At 35.7% G+C, this 19,611-nt stretch overlaps 1 protein-coding gene across 2 annotated transcripts in view; it reads right to left on the reverse strand.

Moving 5' to 3' along the window:
- pot1 (protection of telomeres 1 homolog) overlaps window positions 1–19,611 on the reverse strand; it is a 130,503-nt gene that overhangs the window by 31,417 nt on the left and 79,475 nt on the right. For both annotated transcript variants that reach the window (XM_015352476.2, XM_015352473.2), the window contains exons 8-9: window positions 3,981–4,111; window positions 2,587–2,871 (exon numbers count right to left, since the gene is read on the reverse strand). In XM_015352476.2, the coding sequence (XP_015207962.2) occupies window positions 2,587–2,871; window positions 3,981–4,111 (416 nt within the window). The remainder of the gene's footprint in view (window positions 1–2,586; window positions 2,872–3,980; window positions 4,112–19,611) is intronic.

The following is a 19,611-nucleotide window of genomic DNA, read 5'->3' on the forward strand; positions in this document are numbered from 1 at the left end:
ATCCAGTGAATTTTAGAATCAAACGTGAAATACAAACTGACACATACTGTACGAGGAAGTGCATTTAAAACTGAAATCAAGAGGGACTCCTTTACCAAAAGGGTTATGGAATCAGCTATCCAGTATTGTTGTTGAAGTACAGTTTTATGCAAAAGTTTTGGCACCCCTGGCCAAATTACATGTTTTGTTGATTTTCAATTTTAAAAAAAGAAGTTAACACAGCCTCTGCAGAGAACAAACTTACACTTGGCATGTTTCTGCAAATATTAATGCACAGTTACTATTATTTGCTAAATGTAAAAGACTGAAAAAAATAAAACAGTATACAGTATGTGGCATGTGCAAAAGTTGATCCATTAGTGTCCTAACTTAATTGACTCGTTAGGCCTTAATCTAAGTCAGGTAATGACAATTCCAGAGCTTCATAAATTCTCTGACTCTTCAAAACTCTCAGGGTGTTGTGCTTACACTCAACAACCATGGGCTCCTCTAAGCAGCTGACTGAGGAAGCACAAAAATAAAGATAATTAACTCATACCAAGCAGGGGAAGGCTATAAAAAGATATCTAAACACTTCCTGCTTGCAATTTCCACTGTCGAAAATGTTATTAAGAAATGGAAGTTAAGGGGAACTGCTGAAGTCAAGACAAGATCTGGAAAATCAAGAGAAGTCTCTGATAGAACTGCTCGTAGACTGGTCAGGAATGCAAATAAAAAACCCCATATCACTGCAAAGAACCTGCAGGAAGGTTTAGCTGGAGTAGTGGTGCACCGGTCCACTGTGTAGCATTGGTTACACAAAAATGATCTGCATGTAAGAGTCATCAGAAGGAAACCTTACTTGCGATCTTATCACAAATGCTTGATGAAGTAAAAATTTAGATCTGAAACATGCAGTGCATGCAAGATGACCTACGATATTTCTGAACTAGAAGCGTTCTGCAAGGAAGAGTAGAGAAACAAATCCTAAAGCAAGAATAGAAAGACTGCTTTATATTTTGTGTTATTATTATTATATTATATTTAAGTTATTGCACGTGTCAACAAATAAAATGAATCACTGGTATGATGTTATAGCTAACCCTGTATTAATGGTTATTTTTTAAATTCTTAGTAGAGTGATTTTTTTTACTTTTTAAATCTTGTTTTTATACAAAGTAAGTGTACTTACAGTACTCCTTTCCCACCCAATCAACTGACTCCTGCTCTTGCGATTAGTATTATTCTCTTTCTCATATTTTTTTTACCCTTTTCTGCAAAGCACTCTAAAAACAGTCATGATAACTGAGGGGACCAGAGTTATTTTTGTTATTTAAAGTATCTTTTATTTCATAGTACAAAATTGAGTCACATACAGACATAACTGGTAACAGGTGTTCACACAAAACACATTAACGTTTTCAGGAGGAAAACTGATTAACTAAAGCAGGGGTTCCCAATCCTGGTGCTAGACACCCACACACCTGTCGTTTTTGCAAGTTGCCTTAATTCAGTTAAGCAATTAAGCTCAGCTGGAATGAAAAGCAGCAGGTGTTTGGGCCTCCAGGACCAGGATTGGGAACCCCTGAACTAAAGCATAACCCATGATGCACTGTTGTTTAAACAAACAATCCTTGTTAACCAAGCTATGCCTTTTAAGGACTGATGCAGGTCAGCCGAGGTAGATCAGAGAGATGAAGATGCTGTGAAAAAGGATGTCCACATTTACTGTCCTACTGAAAAGTTCATGAATAGAGAGAATTTGGTTAGCAAATGTGGAAAAAGTGGTCACTACATTTTTTGTGTGAATAAGCAAAATTGCAAATATCATGTTTCTATTGTATTTCTGTTAGACACTGTATTGTTTATGTATTGCATAAATAATTATTTGTAAGTATTATTAAATTCTTAGTACTAATAATAATTGATAAAACTACACAATTTAGGTATACCTTATGAGTCTTGATACGACGTGCTATAGTTGTTGAATGTGATACTACAGAAATCTCGACATAAAAAAGTATAATCAAATAACCAATCTCCATTTTCTGAGACACGACAATTGTTCCACCTGTATTGTTTGCTTATGTGATCATCACTCTTCCTTAGGTATTAAAACATTTTGTACAGAAAAATTGTGCAGACAAGCAAAACTTTTTCTCCAATATAAATTTATACTCCCATGCTGTCATAAAAATGAAATTAGATTTTTGGCTATTGTGATGTTCTTGTAAGAAATTCCTAATTCTTATTCCACAGAGTACTGCTCAGCATTGTGTGCCCTTCAGTAATGATCAGCTCAGGCCAAAAAACTCTATGGTTTAATGAACTGTCTGGTCTTTACTCATCTATAGCCAGTGTCCCAGAGCAGTCACACAGAGCAGATAAGGCAACTTGAAAACAGCCTTACAGGAAACAACACTTTCTGTCCAAAGAAGCTTACACTTGGTTTGGCATAGGTTACTATCTCCTGTAAACCCATTAGAATATAAAAAAACCTTTGTGGTTTTGTTCACTATCTTATGAAATACGTGTGCTTTAGCGATATATTTAAAATAATCAGATCCTGAAATGAACTCCTGAAATGAATTATATAACAGCTCATACCTTTAAAAGTACACAGGCTCTGCTGATTTCTGCCTTTGCCAGAAGCTGACAGGTCAAATCAAAAAATGACTTAGGCTGAACTGTAGCCAGGCTTATTTCCAAATTTGGATAGATAGTTGCTGCCCATTGACGCAATTTCTCTACAATTCTTCTATCTTCTTCCCCAAAATGGTAGGTTTTGCTTGATGTTCGAGGACATACTGGAGTTCCCACTCTACCATCAAATGTTAGGGCAGAAAAACCCAAACTAGTCATCCCACTTAGCTTGCTGTTGAACAGGAGAGACTGTTAGAAAGCAAAGACAACAACATTATGATTCAGAATAACATATGGAAAGAAAGTTAAATTCAGTAAGTATATTTATATACTGAGCATCAAAAAGAAACATTTATAAATGTAAATTCACAATGCTATCAGACAAATAATCATCTTTTGAAGAAGGTAGAGGAACCCTGCCATTTTATTAAACAGGTGTAAGTAAATTCATTAGGTGGGCTTAAATTAGTCATCTACAATGTTGATCAACAAGGGTTCTACTCTGAAAATCACAGGGTAGTACTTTGTGTGGCCACCGTTGTAAGAAATGCAACCAGCAACCTGCAATGCTTGTTTTGTACCTGGTTGCAGATGCTTTCTTGTGGAATCAGGTCTCATTCCTCACCAAGAGCCTTGGATAATAATAATGTTACAGATACCACATATCATTCCAGCTCATCCCACAAATTTTCAATGGGGCTCAGGTCTAGTGAGCAGGGCATGTACAGTATGACTTTCATATTGTCCTCAGACAGCAGGAAACCTGTTGCCTGTTACATGTACAGCATGGGGAAATACATTGTCTTGCTGGAATGTAAAGTCAGGATAAGCCTGCAGAAAGGGTGGAAGTCATGTCATTTGTCATCAATCTCTATTATTGTGTACAACAGACCTCCCCATTGATTGGTTTGTTGTATACAAAAAATTGTATATATTTCATACTTGCTGATGAGTGAAATAAAACCTTGATTCATGACTAAAGAGAACATGGCTCCACAGCAAGCAGTACAGTAGCCCAGTCTCCCAACATACTGTTGACATAAAGGCCTTGTTTTCTTGATAAACACTTTTCTGGTTTGTTTCTGTATTCTTGATTTTTAATGAACTTGACATTCCACAGGTTAAATCACCTCATCACCTGTGCTAACTCAACTCTTTCACTAATGAGGTGATTTAGTGCTAATGCAACAAAGTCACATGAGTGCATCAGAGTTATTCATGAAAGGTGAACTAAAATATACCTCTACAACATTTCAACAATTCCTGCAACACTGGACAAATATCCCGTTGGCTGCACAATAAAACTCAAACTATGATGTGATTACTTTCATACAAAGAACTAAAAAAAAATGTATTACCTTTATTCTATGAAAACGGACAATGTCACCAATTTTGTAGATTTGGGGAAGCGCTTCTAATTTCTCATTGAATATCGAGCATCCAAGTTTCACACCAGATTCATCTGTAATCGTGAGTACCAAACAATAATCTGAAAGACACAAAATGAGCAACATACAAACATAATACATTTTCACATAGTCACTACAGATTTCCAACAAATGATCATATTAAATTCAATTTATAGAGTTCAAAAAACATTGCTACAGTATATTGAGTCTATTTAAAGTTATTCACTGAAGATAGTTATGAATACACCATCAAATCACTTAACAGAAAACATAATTAATAAATTCGAACAAGAACAATAATTCCTCTTCTTCCTTACACAATACGGATATGTAACACAATAAAGATCTTGATCATTGCTGTGTTCACTTTCTGAAAAACTAGAGCAGAAAAATCCAAAAGCCTATTTTTGTGGATGGCTATATAATTACTTCAGGTGAATTTACATACTAATTTTTCAAGTGACTTTATGGAATAAATTTATAGATTTCATTGCAGCTATGATTTCCTTCACAATTATTCATAACATTTCAACCAGGTGATTGCAGTGGTCAATCCCACACTTTGCTATGCGTTCATTATTTGCTGACTAAGTTTCAGAGCATGCCATAAGAGTTATAAGGTGTAATTTCTGTCAAGAGCTCGCCTACATACTTTATCCTCAATGAGCCAAAATGTAGGATTTGGTACACATCATCATAGAATGCATCAGCTGATCGTTTTTTTTCTTGTAGACTTTTTACTGACTGCGTAAACAATCAGATTTGGAAACAATTTTTTCTCATCATCGGATGTTTATTAAGAACTCATTCTGCTTGTGTACCATTTGGGAAACTACAATATATAATTTTCTTAATAGGATATCCAAAGATTGGCCTTATTGACTAGTCCCTTGCTTATAATGACATCATTGTATCTTATCCTTTAAAACTGATAATGCTCAATTATTCCCACTGTTCTTCGTCTGTTGGCATAGGAGGTCTGCGGAGATCTCACAATATTTTTGCCTGACGTATATTTAACTTGATCTCCCCGGCCATAATATACCTGCTGTTTTGTTCACAATAACCGGTCCCGATATAAGTCAGGGAAAAACAAAAGCTCATCGGGGATATCACATAATTGTTCACAGAATCTTTTTGGTTTTTAAAAGTACACTCAATAATAGTTCATAACAATTTGTGGAGTATTGCAATTAAAAACTATTTATTACAAAATGATTGTAGAGGCAAGCTATGTAGGTTATTAAATAGTTTCATTGAAAATACATTCAAAAATATATATTGTCTGATAAAACTCAAAACTAATTTATTCAGCTTTCCCAAAAACTTGTATAAGCTGAAGGATTTGCTTTTTATAATCATTTTTCTTTTCGTACCAATGTTGTAGCACTTCAAAAAGACGAAAGTATTTGATTCTATAACAATCTGATTTCAAGTGAAGTCATGCTAATTTTGGAATAATAAAATAGTAGTATTTTATATTAAATACATAATCTACTGTATATATATATTTACTATGCATCAAAGAAACCTCCTGCTTATAAATTCAACATTCACAAAATTATCATAAGGCACAGAAACATTTTTTTGTATTACTGATTATCTCATGGAACTGAAATAATATGATTAAAGTCATTGTTCTGATTAAGATTTCTCTTGGGAAATGTGTGGCCACAGTAAGAAACCATTCATGTGTGATGCATGCCTTGAAACAGGCTGCAGATGCTGTGTTGGAGTATTGTGCTCTGGGCATTAAACCTGCACATGGACAATGTTGTCACTGGTCTCTGAGTCCTACTGTACATGACTCATTCATTGTACAGTCATTAAAGTGGTGATCTGTAGCAACAAGACAATCCTGCTCAGACCATCATACTTGGACCTTTATATCAATTGATTTGGTGTACACAGTTAGCATTATTCGGTAGTCAGTTTACAGTTTTATCATTTGCCCCCTCCGCTGATCGTTTTTGTTCGACGATAGACTGACAGTATTTATTCTATGGTGGTGCTTCCATTCTGACCTTATGGATAGATGATACAGTAACTTAACTGATGAGCACACTGCCAGTAATCGGCTGCCAGCGTATCCATCTGCTACCATCCATTTGGTTCCTGCCACCAAAAACATTGAAGCTGGGTGAAAGTGCTTATTTAATCTTGTGGCATTATATAGTTATATTTCAGAATAATACTCTAAGCTTAACTTTTTTAAGTGAATGATGCAAACTTAGGACATTTTACCAGTTTAGTGTGATGTGTATAGTTGTAGCATAGTTAGTATTGTTTATAATTTGTATCTAAAAATATATTTTCTTAATATAGAATTAAGGAATACATTTGTGTATTTTTTTAAATTAAATAGTAAAATAGTAAAGATAAATTAAAGATAAAGATCAATAATAATAATAATAAAATAATAATAATAATGATAATAATAATAAACGGTAAAGAATAAAAAAGGCCAACTGTATATATGTGAGTAAAGAATTAAGTTGTATCTTTTTAGTTGCACTCCATACTCCAAAGTTACATGCTTGCTAAATAACTAAACTAAAAGTATTTCATTTAACACTTGTATTCTGACACCCATCTAATTAAAGAATGGAGCTTGGCTGGTTGTCAAATTAAGGCAGAAAACACACAAGGACAACAGTACAAGTATATTGTTCTGCAAGTATGTGTCACACCCTCTGACTTCCATCATTGTAAACTATACATATCTTAATCACTAAAGAAACTAAGGCTCCACTAGAGCCTACTATCATACATGATGACACTGATCACTCCCCTGATACACTGACATATTTGTTGCTTTTTGTGTTATTTATATATATACTACATTTATGCTTGCCTTTTCTGCTCTTGTAAACCCACATTCTTTACAAGACATATAAATGTTGTTTTTTTATGAGCTGCTCAGTCTCAGTTTATCATTTCTTATCTGCTTTTTGCTATCCACATGCAACACTCTTAATTGATGATTTACATCATCGAGATGATTTACTTTGCATTGCCTACAGTTTAGTAATCTTCCTAATTCAGTATACACTGAACACTTCACTAATATACTCAATGTACCAGACTTAACACCAGTTATACAAAACAGGAAGAGCAGTCCTTGCACAGATTCCTGTGGTACTCTAACTGCATTACAAAAAAACATTGCAATCCATTGACATTCTATTAGGCAGATGGAAAATAGTGTCCAACTACAAAATGTATAAGATTAAAAGTAAGTAATTACTGCACATATATCAAAAAGGGAAATCTTACATAGTCTTTAGGTACTCATGCCTGTTACAGGCAGTGCATAAAATGGCAAGGACAAATGGCTTTCATACTCATTAGACTTCAGAAATAAATGTGGATAATCTGCATAACAAGATATATTATTAAATATTCAAACACATTAATCTAAAGGACAGGTTTGCAGTGAATGTGGTTTCTTGTTGTACCAAAACAAAGAGTTAATTGAATCATATTTTTTCATTTAGCTATAATGAGATTATACAATTTAGTCATCTGTGGGATATCGTTTACTGCATTATTTAATATTCCAGAGACAATCTTAACATATTGTCAATCTTACCTCTTTAGTAATGCATTATTTTAATAATTAGGCACTACTACATTCATATAAAGTCATACACAATGAGACTGATTAATTTGTCAGAAACTAAAAGTTTAGCAATAAAGGCCTTTCATTTAGCCATATATTCTATTCAGTTTGTATATAATTCCATTAGTCAATCATATCTGCACTACATTAAAATGCCCATTAATAAAGTACAAAAACATTTGGTACTATTTTGGAACACTACACCAACAATGGTCATTCAGCAAGATGCACATAATTATGAAGAAAAACTGTCAAGAGTTTCAATGAAAAGTATCAGCAAATGCTTGTAGTGTTCACATTTTAAATTTGCAATTAGACTTTTAAATTCACAATACATTACTGTGATGGAGTTTTTTAACTTAACTAATTTAAATTGCATTAATATTTAGAATTTAATGTTAAAAAAATCCAGAATAGCCCCAAGGTAAGACATTTTAAATGCATTCATTTAGAGTATCGTGGAAAAAGACCCTTCCTAGTAACCATGGCGTACCATTTTGTGAAATTAATAATTTATTCAAAATCTGAACACGCAAACTGAAACTTTCTAAGGGAAATATATACTATTGTAAACGTTAGCAAAAACAAAAAAGAAAAACCTGAAATATATTAACTGTGTAAGAATTCAGACCCATGAACTTAATATTTGGTGGAAGCACCTTTGGCAGCAATTATAGCAGCAAGTCTTTTTGGGTAAGTCTTCACCAACTTTGTACACTGGCTTGATTAATTGTTTTCCTATTGTTCTTGGCAGATTTGCTTAAGCTGCTTAATGATGGCTTACGAACAATGGTTTTCAAGTTTTTCCAGAGATTCTCAATAGGTTTCAAGTCAGGACATTCACTATCTTAAGAATAAGACACTCCAGTGTAGCTTAGGACTTGCGCTTTGGGTTGTTTTTCTCTGAAAGGTGAATTTTCACCCCAAATTTAAGTCTATAGCAGACTAAAACATGTTTTTCCCTAAGTATCAGTGTTGATATGCTTCCCAGTCCCCACCAATGAGAAGCACAACTATTGCTACCACCACCATGCTTGACAGTAGAGATGGCGTTGACTCGATGATGAATTACGTTGGGTTTGCAACAGATGTAAAGCTTCAGATTTACCTCGGAAAGCTCCAATTATGTCTTATCTAACCACAACACTTTGTATTTCATGTTTGCAGAATCACTTACTGTAAGTACTTTGTCGCACGCCTCCTTTGTGGGGTGACTGGGATATGGTTGACCCATGGCCATTTTCTCCTACCTCTGAATTTTCAAAATCGCCCTTGGCAAGTTTCCTCCTTGCCCAGCTGCTCAGTTTGGAGGGACAGACTGATCTAGGTAGCATCTGGATGCCTCCACTTAATTATCAACTTCACCATGCTCATAGATATATTAAGGGTTTACTTTTATGCCCTTCAGTTCTGTACATGTATAGAACTTTATCCCAGCACAGCTTTCAAAGCTCCTTGGTCCTTATAATAATTGTTATTGTACACGGAGAGAGGTTACTTCACTAATTGTGTGGCTTGCTATAGTAATTTTGTGTACTTAAAGTATTTAAGGCTTGCCAGAGCAAAAGGTTTGAAAACCTATGAAATTATGTCTTTTCCAATTTTCTTTCATATTATCTGCTTAATTCTTTTTGTTTGTTTGTTTTTTTTGTTTTCAATCTTTGAATGTATGGGGTAAGCATTTATTATTTGTACATAAAAAATATTAACTGCTACTTCAAAGTGTCTGAATGACTGCAAGCTACAGAGTAAATAATGTGAAAACTATAAGGGTCTAAATACATCTTCAAGGCACTGTGTTCTTTATGTCTTCTTTTTCCGCAATGTGATTTGAGAAAATTGTCAACAGTATTTCTGTTTCAGTTTGCACACTACATGAATGCAAAGAAATGCAGGAATGCAACCCTCAAAGTCCAAAAACAATGCAATTAATACTAATTGTTGATTTCAACAATCTTGCATTTAAATGCTGTGTTATTCTTAAAAAAAACATATTGTTTTCTCCTTGGTACTAATAGGATTCTGTAGAACCTTTTCTTACTACTATGTTCTGCTTTGTTGTCGCTATTGTCTGTGTAGGTTCCAACATTTATGATTCCCACTTGATGGTTTAATAAAGATAAAGAAAATGGAATTTGTTCTCAATAATACTCTACAGTAAGATGTTGCCGAACATAGCTTGTTCCAAGTTATGCTTCAACACTTTCAGGACGTTCACATTAAGCTTTGAAGATAATAAGTATGTAATTATTTCTTTTCAATCTTTTGAAACAGATTTTAGGTTTATAAATATAATATTATTGCAGCTAGATTTATTGGAGGTTCATTTTTAATATCACAACCCCACTACCACGCAAATATACATTTAACTTTTCTGGTCACATCATTCTGCAAAAGAAAATGATAAGTGCAGACAGCCACTCTTTTAAAAAAGGTTTTGCAGGCTGATTTGATTAGGCAGCGGATGGAATACATTATTTCAAAAATGTCTTTTCATTGAATAAGAAACTTAAATCATGCTACTGAATCAAAAACTATATTTAAAGTCATATAAAAATTTATTTAATCTTGCAAAGTAACAAAATACATTTGCTTAACTTACTGTAAAGGTTGAAAATCTCAACACTGTAATTCTTTCTTTAGATTGTCATTTGATATTTTTTTTCTTATTCTATTATCTGTCTATATTACATATACCATTTATAGTTATAATAAATCGTAAAAGATCGCTATAATATTGCTTTATTTCTTACTAATCAAACCAAAAATAAGAAGGGTTTTTCAATATTGATTCATGGCTGAAGATGTGAACATTTAAAGCATGCTTTAGCTTATTAATACCATAAAATACAAATAACTGCAAATGAGTACGGTCTTTCGTTTCTTTAAAGAGCCTATAGTGTGGAACAGAATCACCTAGCTGTCCCTAACACCCAGGGTTTGTTATTATTCTCTGCCCTAAATGTTTCACTGCTGATCTACCGTACACCCCCTTAGGTTTAAATTCATATAATAAAGTCTCCCCTTGCTTGTGTTTATTTTGGAAAGAAGACAATTAGCTCCTTCCACCTGTCTGTATAAGACAATATACTGAAACTAGTAATAATTCTTGTTGAGCCTCTTTGAAGTCTTTCTAAAGATATATATATTTATGAACAATGCCAAAAACACAACATTTTAAATTGGATTTTATTAGTTCTATACATTGGTAAGTTTAAACACAACTTCCCTTCATTTTAATTCTAAAGTTTTTACTACATTCATAAGCATTCTTTTTTGCATTTTCATTGCTTCCCCACATTGATCGGGACATGGAAGAGTGTACTCAGCACCCCAAATTCATTCCACAAGGAGCTTCACGAAACTCAGAATAATTATATGCATAGCAATGGTTTCTACTTCCTGTGTGTTACTTTGCAATAATCAACATTACATTTCACTACCCAAGTCTTGGAATCCACAATTGTATCTTTTTTTAAACTCCCTTGTTGCTGTTTCTATACTTGCCACTCCCCTATTTGTACCATGCTCAAATAACTAGTTTCTGAACTATTTCAGAATCATTGATCCCTGCAGTACACCATTACTTGTTCTTGCAGTACACCTGTTCATTAACCAGTTCCTGACCTATGTGTGTACCTGCAACTGGCTATCACATGACAATTGCATCAACAATTTTAACTTAGAGAAAGTCTGGCACTTAGAGAACTAGAGCACAATTGTCCATGTATTGCAGCTTTTGACAATTAAGTTGGTGTTTATGTGTTGTACAAGACTCATATTCAGATTCTAAGGGACCCCTGCAAAATGCAGTGTGCAGTTTTTTTTTATTCTGCATCTGCATACAAAATCCAACTGTACAAATGAGCTATTATAATAACACAATTGGAATATTCTTTAGCCCAGCCAATCAGAAAGCCAAAATTGCATTTTTGCAGTCATTAAAACTACTCTTTCCCATAAAAGAGTCCTGTCACGTTTTGATTCCATAGCCAGTACTTTCTAGATCAGGCTCTCTCTGGTCCAATAAACGTGATCACTCATGTCTAGCAGCTACCTGAAGCACTTAATATACAATTGTTTAGGGAGTCCAATGTACAACTGATGGACAACACTACCTGAAGCATAGAGGCTTTTTTACATTTCCAAACACATGGCAGCAACCTGTGCATAGCCTGCATCCAGCATTTGATGCTGAAGTAAATTCCTATGATAGAAGGCTCCAAGATTCCAAGATTATTGGTATCACATATAACCAGATAATTTGTAAAAGAACAAACCATCTTTTGGGATGGAAAAAAGGAAAAAAAAGCCACGCTTTGAGAATGTTTACTGTGTCCTTCGCTTTGCTATGAGAGCACATACAAAAAATATTTAGTAAAATAACAGTACTGCCCTCTTTTCACATTATCTTTATTTTTACAAGTTACAAATAAAAGTCAAAGTATAGCAAAACAACTAATTTTAATTTTAATAGATCCTGTGTACCTTTTGCAATCAAAGTAAAAAGGTACATTAAAGAAGTAAAGAACATGTGGTGTCATACTCTATAAAATGCCCCTGAAATGCGCTCAGAATGCAATCAAAATGATTTTTGACATTTTACATTGTGCTGCGTGATAAGAGCTAATGTATGATCAATTATTTGAATGTTTGTACACAGAGATAATTTCATACAATAAGTCGCACTAAGTATCAAACACTGAATAGACCATAATTGGTTTCAGTCCAGGATCGCATCCTTCATGATGATATACACAGAGAGGATGGTTATTTATCAAACACTTTCCGAAGCGGGTCGATGAAATGACTAACTGCTCGGCCAGACTAACAACTTATTTAACCTGTCAGTTTGAAAGGCATACAAGAAAAACAAAATTCTGCAGCTCAGATAATGCAATCGAAATGGAGCTAGATGCGACATACTCTGCACGGAAACATCAATAGCCTCCGCACAAAAAACAAGTGTAGCAAATGACAAAAAAATTTACCAACAAGACCCAGAATTTCACTAATTATTACAACCTGCCATAAAAAGACGTAAATAAAACAACTGAAAAAAGTAACTCCTAACGCAAATGTACCCACTCTCTATATATAAACTAAGGATAAAAAATATAATTCATATAAATGGGCTGAAGTAAAGCCCATCTAATTAAACCACTCATTAAAGAAGCACTTGCTCCGTTTCTGCTACTCTTATCAATATCTTCTCAAGGGTGGGAATAGGAAAAAGGAGATTAATTTATGTTACTTCATTCAAAAAAGAACTTTATTAATGCTGAACCAATACTACGGGTTCCCGTTACTAGAACATGAAAACAACTCAACACCCTCAATGAAGCAGTTCACATACTGGAAAATCACTTGTGGACACTTATATCTAACACAATAAATATTCAAAACATTCCAATACCCTACATGCTTCAAATGGTACATACATCGGCATGCTTTTAATGCCTGGCTAGGGTTAGGGTTAAAAGAACCATAGAATTGTGTCCGAAGATAAACTTCTAGCTGCACTTTAAATGACAAAATGAAGACAGTTTACCCCTTAGAACAGGTATTCTTCACACTTTTCATCTGGCTCACTTTTGGGATAAAATCAGTGAATGGGGCAATATACTGAAAGGTGGCCAAAAGTGTCCGAACTAAAAGTGCAGATAGGAGCAAATTATCAATCATCCTAAAGATAACTGGGGGCCCGGAATGCAGCACTGACAGTAAAAAACTTCTACGTCGTGTGGGATCTCTAACCCTAACCCTAGCTAGGGTTGAAAAGTGTACATTCCTGCAGGGTGTCTCAGAAACCCACCAATCATGAGATTTGAATTTTTTCCTCAAACCCAAATATATGAGTCTCAAACAACCCAAACGGTTTTCAAAACCACTTGGAAATGTATCTTCTTTAATAACCTGTCTTCCTTAGGCAAATTTTCATTGAGGTGAAAAATGCTGTCAAATGGTACATACATCGGCATGCTTTTAATGCCTGGCTAGGGTTAGGGTTAAAAGAACCATAGAATTTTGCCCAAAGTTACACTTCTAGCTGCACTTTAAATGCCAAAATGAAGAGAGTTTACCCCTTAGAACAGGTATTCTTCACACTTTTCATCTGGCTCACTTTTGGGATAAAATCAGTGAATGGGGCAATATACTGAATGGTGGCCAAAAGTGTCCGAAAACTAAATGTGAAGATAGGAGCAAATTATCACTCATCCTAAAGATAACTGGGGGCCCGGAATGCAGCACTGACAGTAAAAAACTTCTACGTCGTGTGGGATCGTTAACCCTAACCCTAGCTAGGGTTGAAAACTGTACATTCCTGCAGGGTGTCTCAGAAACCCTCCAATCATGAGATTTGAATTTTTTCCTCAAACCCAAAAATATGAGACTCAAACAACCCAAACGGTTTTCAAAACCTATTGGAAATGTATCATCTTTAAAAATCTGTCATCTTTAGGCAAATTTTCATTGAGGTGAAAAATGCTGTCAAATGGTACATACATAGGCATGCTTTTAATGCCTGGCTAGGGTTAGGGTTAAAAGAACCATAGAATTTTGCCCAAAGTTACACTTCTAGCTGCACTTTAAATGACAAAATGAAGAGAGCTTACCCCTTAGAACAGGTATTCTTCACACTTTTCATCTGGCTCACTTTTGGGATAAAATCAGTGAATGGGGCAATATACCGAATGGTGGCCAAAAGTGTCCGAAAACTAAATGTGAAGATAGGAACAAATTATCACTCATCCTAAAGATAACTGGGGGCCCGGAATGCAGCACTGACAGAAAAAAACTTCTACGTCGTGTGGGATCGCTAACCCTAACCCTAGCTAGGGTTAAAAGTGTACATTCCTGCAGGGTGTCTCAGAAGCCCTCCAATCATGACATTTGAATTTTTTCCTCAAACCCAAAAATTTGACTCTCAAACAACCCAAACGGTTTTCAAAACCTCTTGGAAATTTATCTTCTTTAATAATCTCTCTTCTTTAGGCAAATTTTCATTGAGGTGAAAAATGCTTTCAAATGGTATATACATCGTCATGCTTTTAATGCCTGGCTAGGGTTAGGGTTAAAAGAACCATAGAATTTTGCCCAAAGTTACACTTCTAATTGCACTTTAAATGACAAAATGAAGAGAGTTTACCCCTTAGAACAGGTATTCTTCACACTTTTCATCTGGCTCACTTTTGGGATAAAATCAGTGAATGTGGCAATATACTGAAAGGTGGCCAAAACTGTCCGAAAACTAAAAGTGCAGATAGGAGCAAATTATCACTCATCCTAAAGATAACTGGGGGCCCGGAATGCAGCACTGACAGTAAAAAACGTCTACGTCGTGTGGGATCGCTAACCCTAACCCTAGCTAGGGTTGAAAAGTGTACATTCCTGCAGGGTGTCTCAGAAGCCCTCCAAACATGAGATTTGAATTTTTTCCTCAAACCCAAAAATATGACTCTCAAACAACCCAAACGGTTTTCAAAACCTCTTGGAAATGTATCTTCTTTAATAATCTGTCTTCTTTAGGCAAATTTTCATTGAGGTGAATAATGCTGTCAAATGGTACATACATCGGCAAGCTTTTAATGCCTGGCTAGGGTTAGGGTTAAAAAAACCATAGAATTTTGCCCAAAGTTACACTTCTAGCTGCATTTTAAATGACAAAATGAATAGAGTTTACCCCTTAGAACAGGTATTCTTCACACTTTTCATCTGGCTCACTTTTGGGATAAAATCAGTGAATGGGGCAATATACTGAAAGGTGGCCAAAACTGTCCGAAAACTAAAAGTGCAGATAGGAGCAAATTATCACTCATCCTAAAGATAACTGGGGGCCCGGAATGCAGCACTGACAGTAAAAAACTTCTACGTCGTGTGGGATCGCTAACCCTAACCCTAGCTAGGGTTGAAAAGTGTACATTCCTGCAGGGTGTCTCAGAAACCCTCCAATCATGAGATTTGAATTTTTTCTTCAAACCCAAAAATATGAGTCTCAAACAACCCAAACGGTTTTCAAAACCTATTGGAAATGTATCATCTTTAAAAAACTGTCATCTTTAGGCAAATTTTCATTGAGGTGAAAAATGCTGTCAAATGGTACATACATAGGCATGCTTTTAATGCCTGGCTAGGGTTAGGGTTAAAAGAACCATAGAATTTTGCCCAAAGTTACACTTCTAGCTGCACTTTAAATGACAAAATGAAGAAAGTTTACCCCTTAGAACAGGTATTCTTCACACTTTTCATCTGGCTCACTTTTGGGATAAAATCAGTGAATGTGGCAATATACTGAAAGGTGGCCAAAACTGTCCGAAAACTAAAAGTGCAGATAGGAGCAAATTATCACTCATCCTAAAGATAACTGGGGGCCCGGAATGCAGCACTGACAGTAAAAAACGTCTACGTCGTGTGGGATCGCTAACCCTAACCCTAGCTAGGGTTGAAAAGTGTACATTCCTGCAGGGTGTCTCAGAAGCCCTCCAAACATGAGATTTGAATTTTTTCCTCAAACCCAAAAATATGAGTCTCAAACAACCCAAACGGTTTTCAAAACCTCTTGGAAATGTATCTTCTTTAATAATCTGTCTTCTTTAGGCAAATTTTCATTGAGGTGAATAATGCTGTCAAATGGTACATACATCGGCAAGCTTTTAATACCTGGCTAGGGTTAGGGTTAAAAGAACCATAGAATTTTGCCCAAAGTTAAACTTCTAGCTGCACTTTAAATGACAAAATGAAGAAAGTTTACCCCTTAGAACAGGTATTCTTCACACTTTTCATCTGGCTCACTTTTGGGATAAAATCAGTGAATGTGGCAATATACTGAAAGGTGGCCAAAACTGTCAGAAAACTAAAAGTGCAGATAGGAGCAAATTATCACTCATCCTAAAGATAACTGGGGGCCCGGAATGCAGCACTGACAGTAAAAAACGTCTACGTCGTGTGGGATCGCTAACCCTAACCCTAGCTAGGGTTGAAAAGTGTACATTCCTGCAGGGTGTCTCAGAAGCCCTCCAAACATGAGATTTGAATTTTTTCCTCAAACCCAAAAATATGACTCTCAAACAACCCAAACGGTTTTCAAAACCTCTTGGAAATGTATCTTCTTTAATAATCTGTCTTCTTTAGGCAAATTTTCATTGAGGTGAATAATGCTGTCAAATGGTACATACATCGGCAAGCTTTTAATACCTGGCTAGGGTTAGGGTTAAAAGAACCATAGAATTTTGCCCAAAGTTACACTTCTAGCTGCACTTTAAATGACAAAATGAAGAGAGTTTACCCCTTAGAACAGGTATTCTTCACACTTTTCATCTGGCTCACTTTTGGGATAAAATCAGTGAATGGGGCAATATACTGAAAGGTGGCCAAAACTGTCCGAAAACTAAAAGTGCAGATAGGAGCAAATTATCACTCATCCTAAAGATAACTGGGGGCCCGGAATGCAGCACTGACAGTAAAAAACCTCTACGTCGTGTGGGATCGCTAACCCTAACCCTAGCTAGGGTTAAAAGTGTACATTCCTGCAGGGTGTCTCAGAAGCCCTCCAATCATGACATTTGAATTTTTTCCTCAAACCCAAAAATATGAGTCTCAAACAACCCAAACGGTTTTTAAAACCACTTGGAAATGTATCTTCTTTAATAATCTCTCTTCTTTAGGCAAATTTTCATTGAGGTGAAAAATGCTTTCAAATGGTATATACATCGTCATGCTTTTAATGCCTGGCTAGGGTTAGGGTTAAAAGAACCATAGAATTTTGCCCAAAGTTACACTTCTAGCTGCACTTTAAATGACAAAATGAAGAGAGTTTACCCCTTAGAACAGGTATTCTTCACACTTTTCATCTGGCTCACTTTTGGGATAAAATCAGTGAATGTGGCAATATACTGAAAGGTGGCCAAAACTGTCCGAAAACTAAAAGTGAGGATAGGAACAAATTATCACTCATCCTAAAGATAACTGGGGGCCCGGAATGCAGCACTGACAGTAAAAAACGTCTACGTCGTGTGGGATCGCTAACCCTAACCCTAGCTAGGGTTGAAAAGTGTACATTCCTGCAGGGTGTCTCAGAAGCCCTCCAATCATGACATTTGAATTTTTTCCTCAAACCCAAAAATATGACTCTCAAACAACCCAAACGGTTTTCAAAACCTCTTGGAAATGTATCTTCTTTAATAATCTGTCTTCTTTAGGCAAATTTTCATTGAGGTGAATAATGCTGTCAAATGGTACATACATCGGCAAGCTTTTAATACCTGGCTAGGGTTAGGGTTAAAAGAACCATAGAATTTTGCCCAAAGTTACACTTCTAGCTGCACTTTAAATGACAAAATGAAGAGAGTTTACCCCTTAGAACAGGTATTCTTCACACTTTTCATCTGGCTCACTTTTGGGATAAAATCAGTGAATGGGGCAATATACTGAAAGGTGGCCAAAACTGTCCGAAAACTAAAAGTGCAGATAGGAGCAAATTATCACTCATCCTAAAGATAACTGGGGGCCCGGAATGCAGGACTGACAGTAAAAAACTTCTACATCGTGTGGGATCGCTAACCATAACCCTAGCTAGGGTTAAAAGTGTACATTCCTGCAGGGTGTCTCAGAAGCCCTCCAATCATGACATTTGAATTTTTTCCTCAAACCCAAAAATATGAGTCTCAAACAACCCAAACGGTTTTTAAAACCACTTGGAAATGTATCTTCTTTAATAATCTCTCTTCTTTAGGCAAATTTTCATTGAGGTGAAAAATGCTTTCAAATGGTACATACAACGTCATGCTATTAATGCCTGGCTAGGGTTAGGGTTAAAAGAACCATAGAATTTTGCCCAAAGTTACACTTCTAGCTGCACTTTAAATGACAAAATGAAGAGAGTTTACCCCTTAGAACAGGTATTCTTCACACTTTTCATCTGGCTCACTTTTGGGATAAAATCAGTGAATGTGGCAATATACTGAAAGGTGGCCAAAACTGTCCGAAAACTAAAAGTGAGGATAGGAACAAATTATCACTCATCCTAAAGATAACTGGGGGCCCGGAATGCAGCACTGACAGTAAAAAACGTCTACGTCGTGTGGGATCGCTAACCCTAACCCTAGCTAGGGTTGAAAAGTGTACATTCCTGCAGGGTGTCTCAGAAACCCTCCAATCATGACATTTGAATTTTTTCCTCAAACCCAAAAATATGACTCTCAAACAACCCAAACGGTTTTCAAAACCTATTGGAAATGTATCTTCTTTAATAATCTGTCTTCTTTAGGCAAATTTTCATTGAGGTGAATAATGCTGTCAAATGGTACATACATCGGCAAGCTTTTAATACCTGGCTAGGGTTAGGGTTAAAAGAACCATAGAATTTTGCCCAAAGTTACACTTCTAGCTGCACTTTAAATGACAAAATGAAGAGAGTTTACCCCTTAGAACAGGTATTCTTCACACTTTTCATCTGGCTCACTTTTGGGATAAAATCAGTGAATGTGGCAATATACTGAAAGGTGGCCAAAACTGTCCGAAAACTAAAAGTGCAGATAGGAGCAAATTATCACTCATCCTAAAGATAACTGGGGGCCCGGAATGCAGCACTGACAGTAAAAAACGTCTACGTCGTGTGGGATCGCTAACCCTAACCCTAGCTAGGGTTGAAAAGTGTACATTCCTGCAGGGTGTCTCAGAAGCCCTCCAATCATGACATTTGAATTTTTTCCTCAAACCCAAAAATATGAGTCTCAAACAACCCAAACGGTTTTCAAAACCTCTTGGAAATGTATCTTCTTTAATAATCTGTCTTCTTTAGGCAAATTTTCATTGAGGTGAATAATGCTGTCAAATGGTACATACATCGGCATGCTTTAATGCCTGGCTAGGGTTAGGGTTAAAAAAACCATAGAATTTTGCCCAAAGTTACACTTCTAGCTGCACTTTAAATGACAAAATGAATAGAGTTTACCCCTT

Source organism: Lepisosteus oculatus, chromosome 7 (assembly GCF_040954835.1).
Source record: "Lepisosteus oculatus isolate fLepOcu1 chromosome 7, fLepOcu1.hap2, whole genome shotgun sequence".
NCBI lineage: Eukaryota > Metazoa > Chordata > Actinopteri > Semionotiformes > Lepisosteidae > Lepisosteus > Lepisosteus oculatus.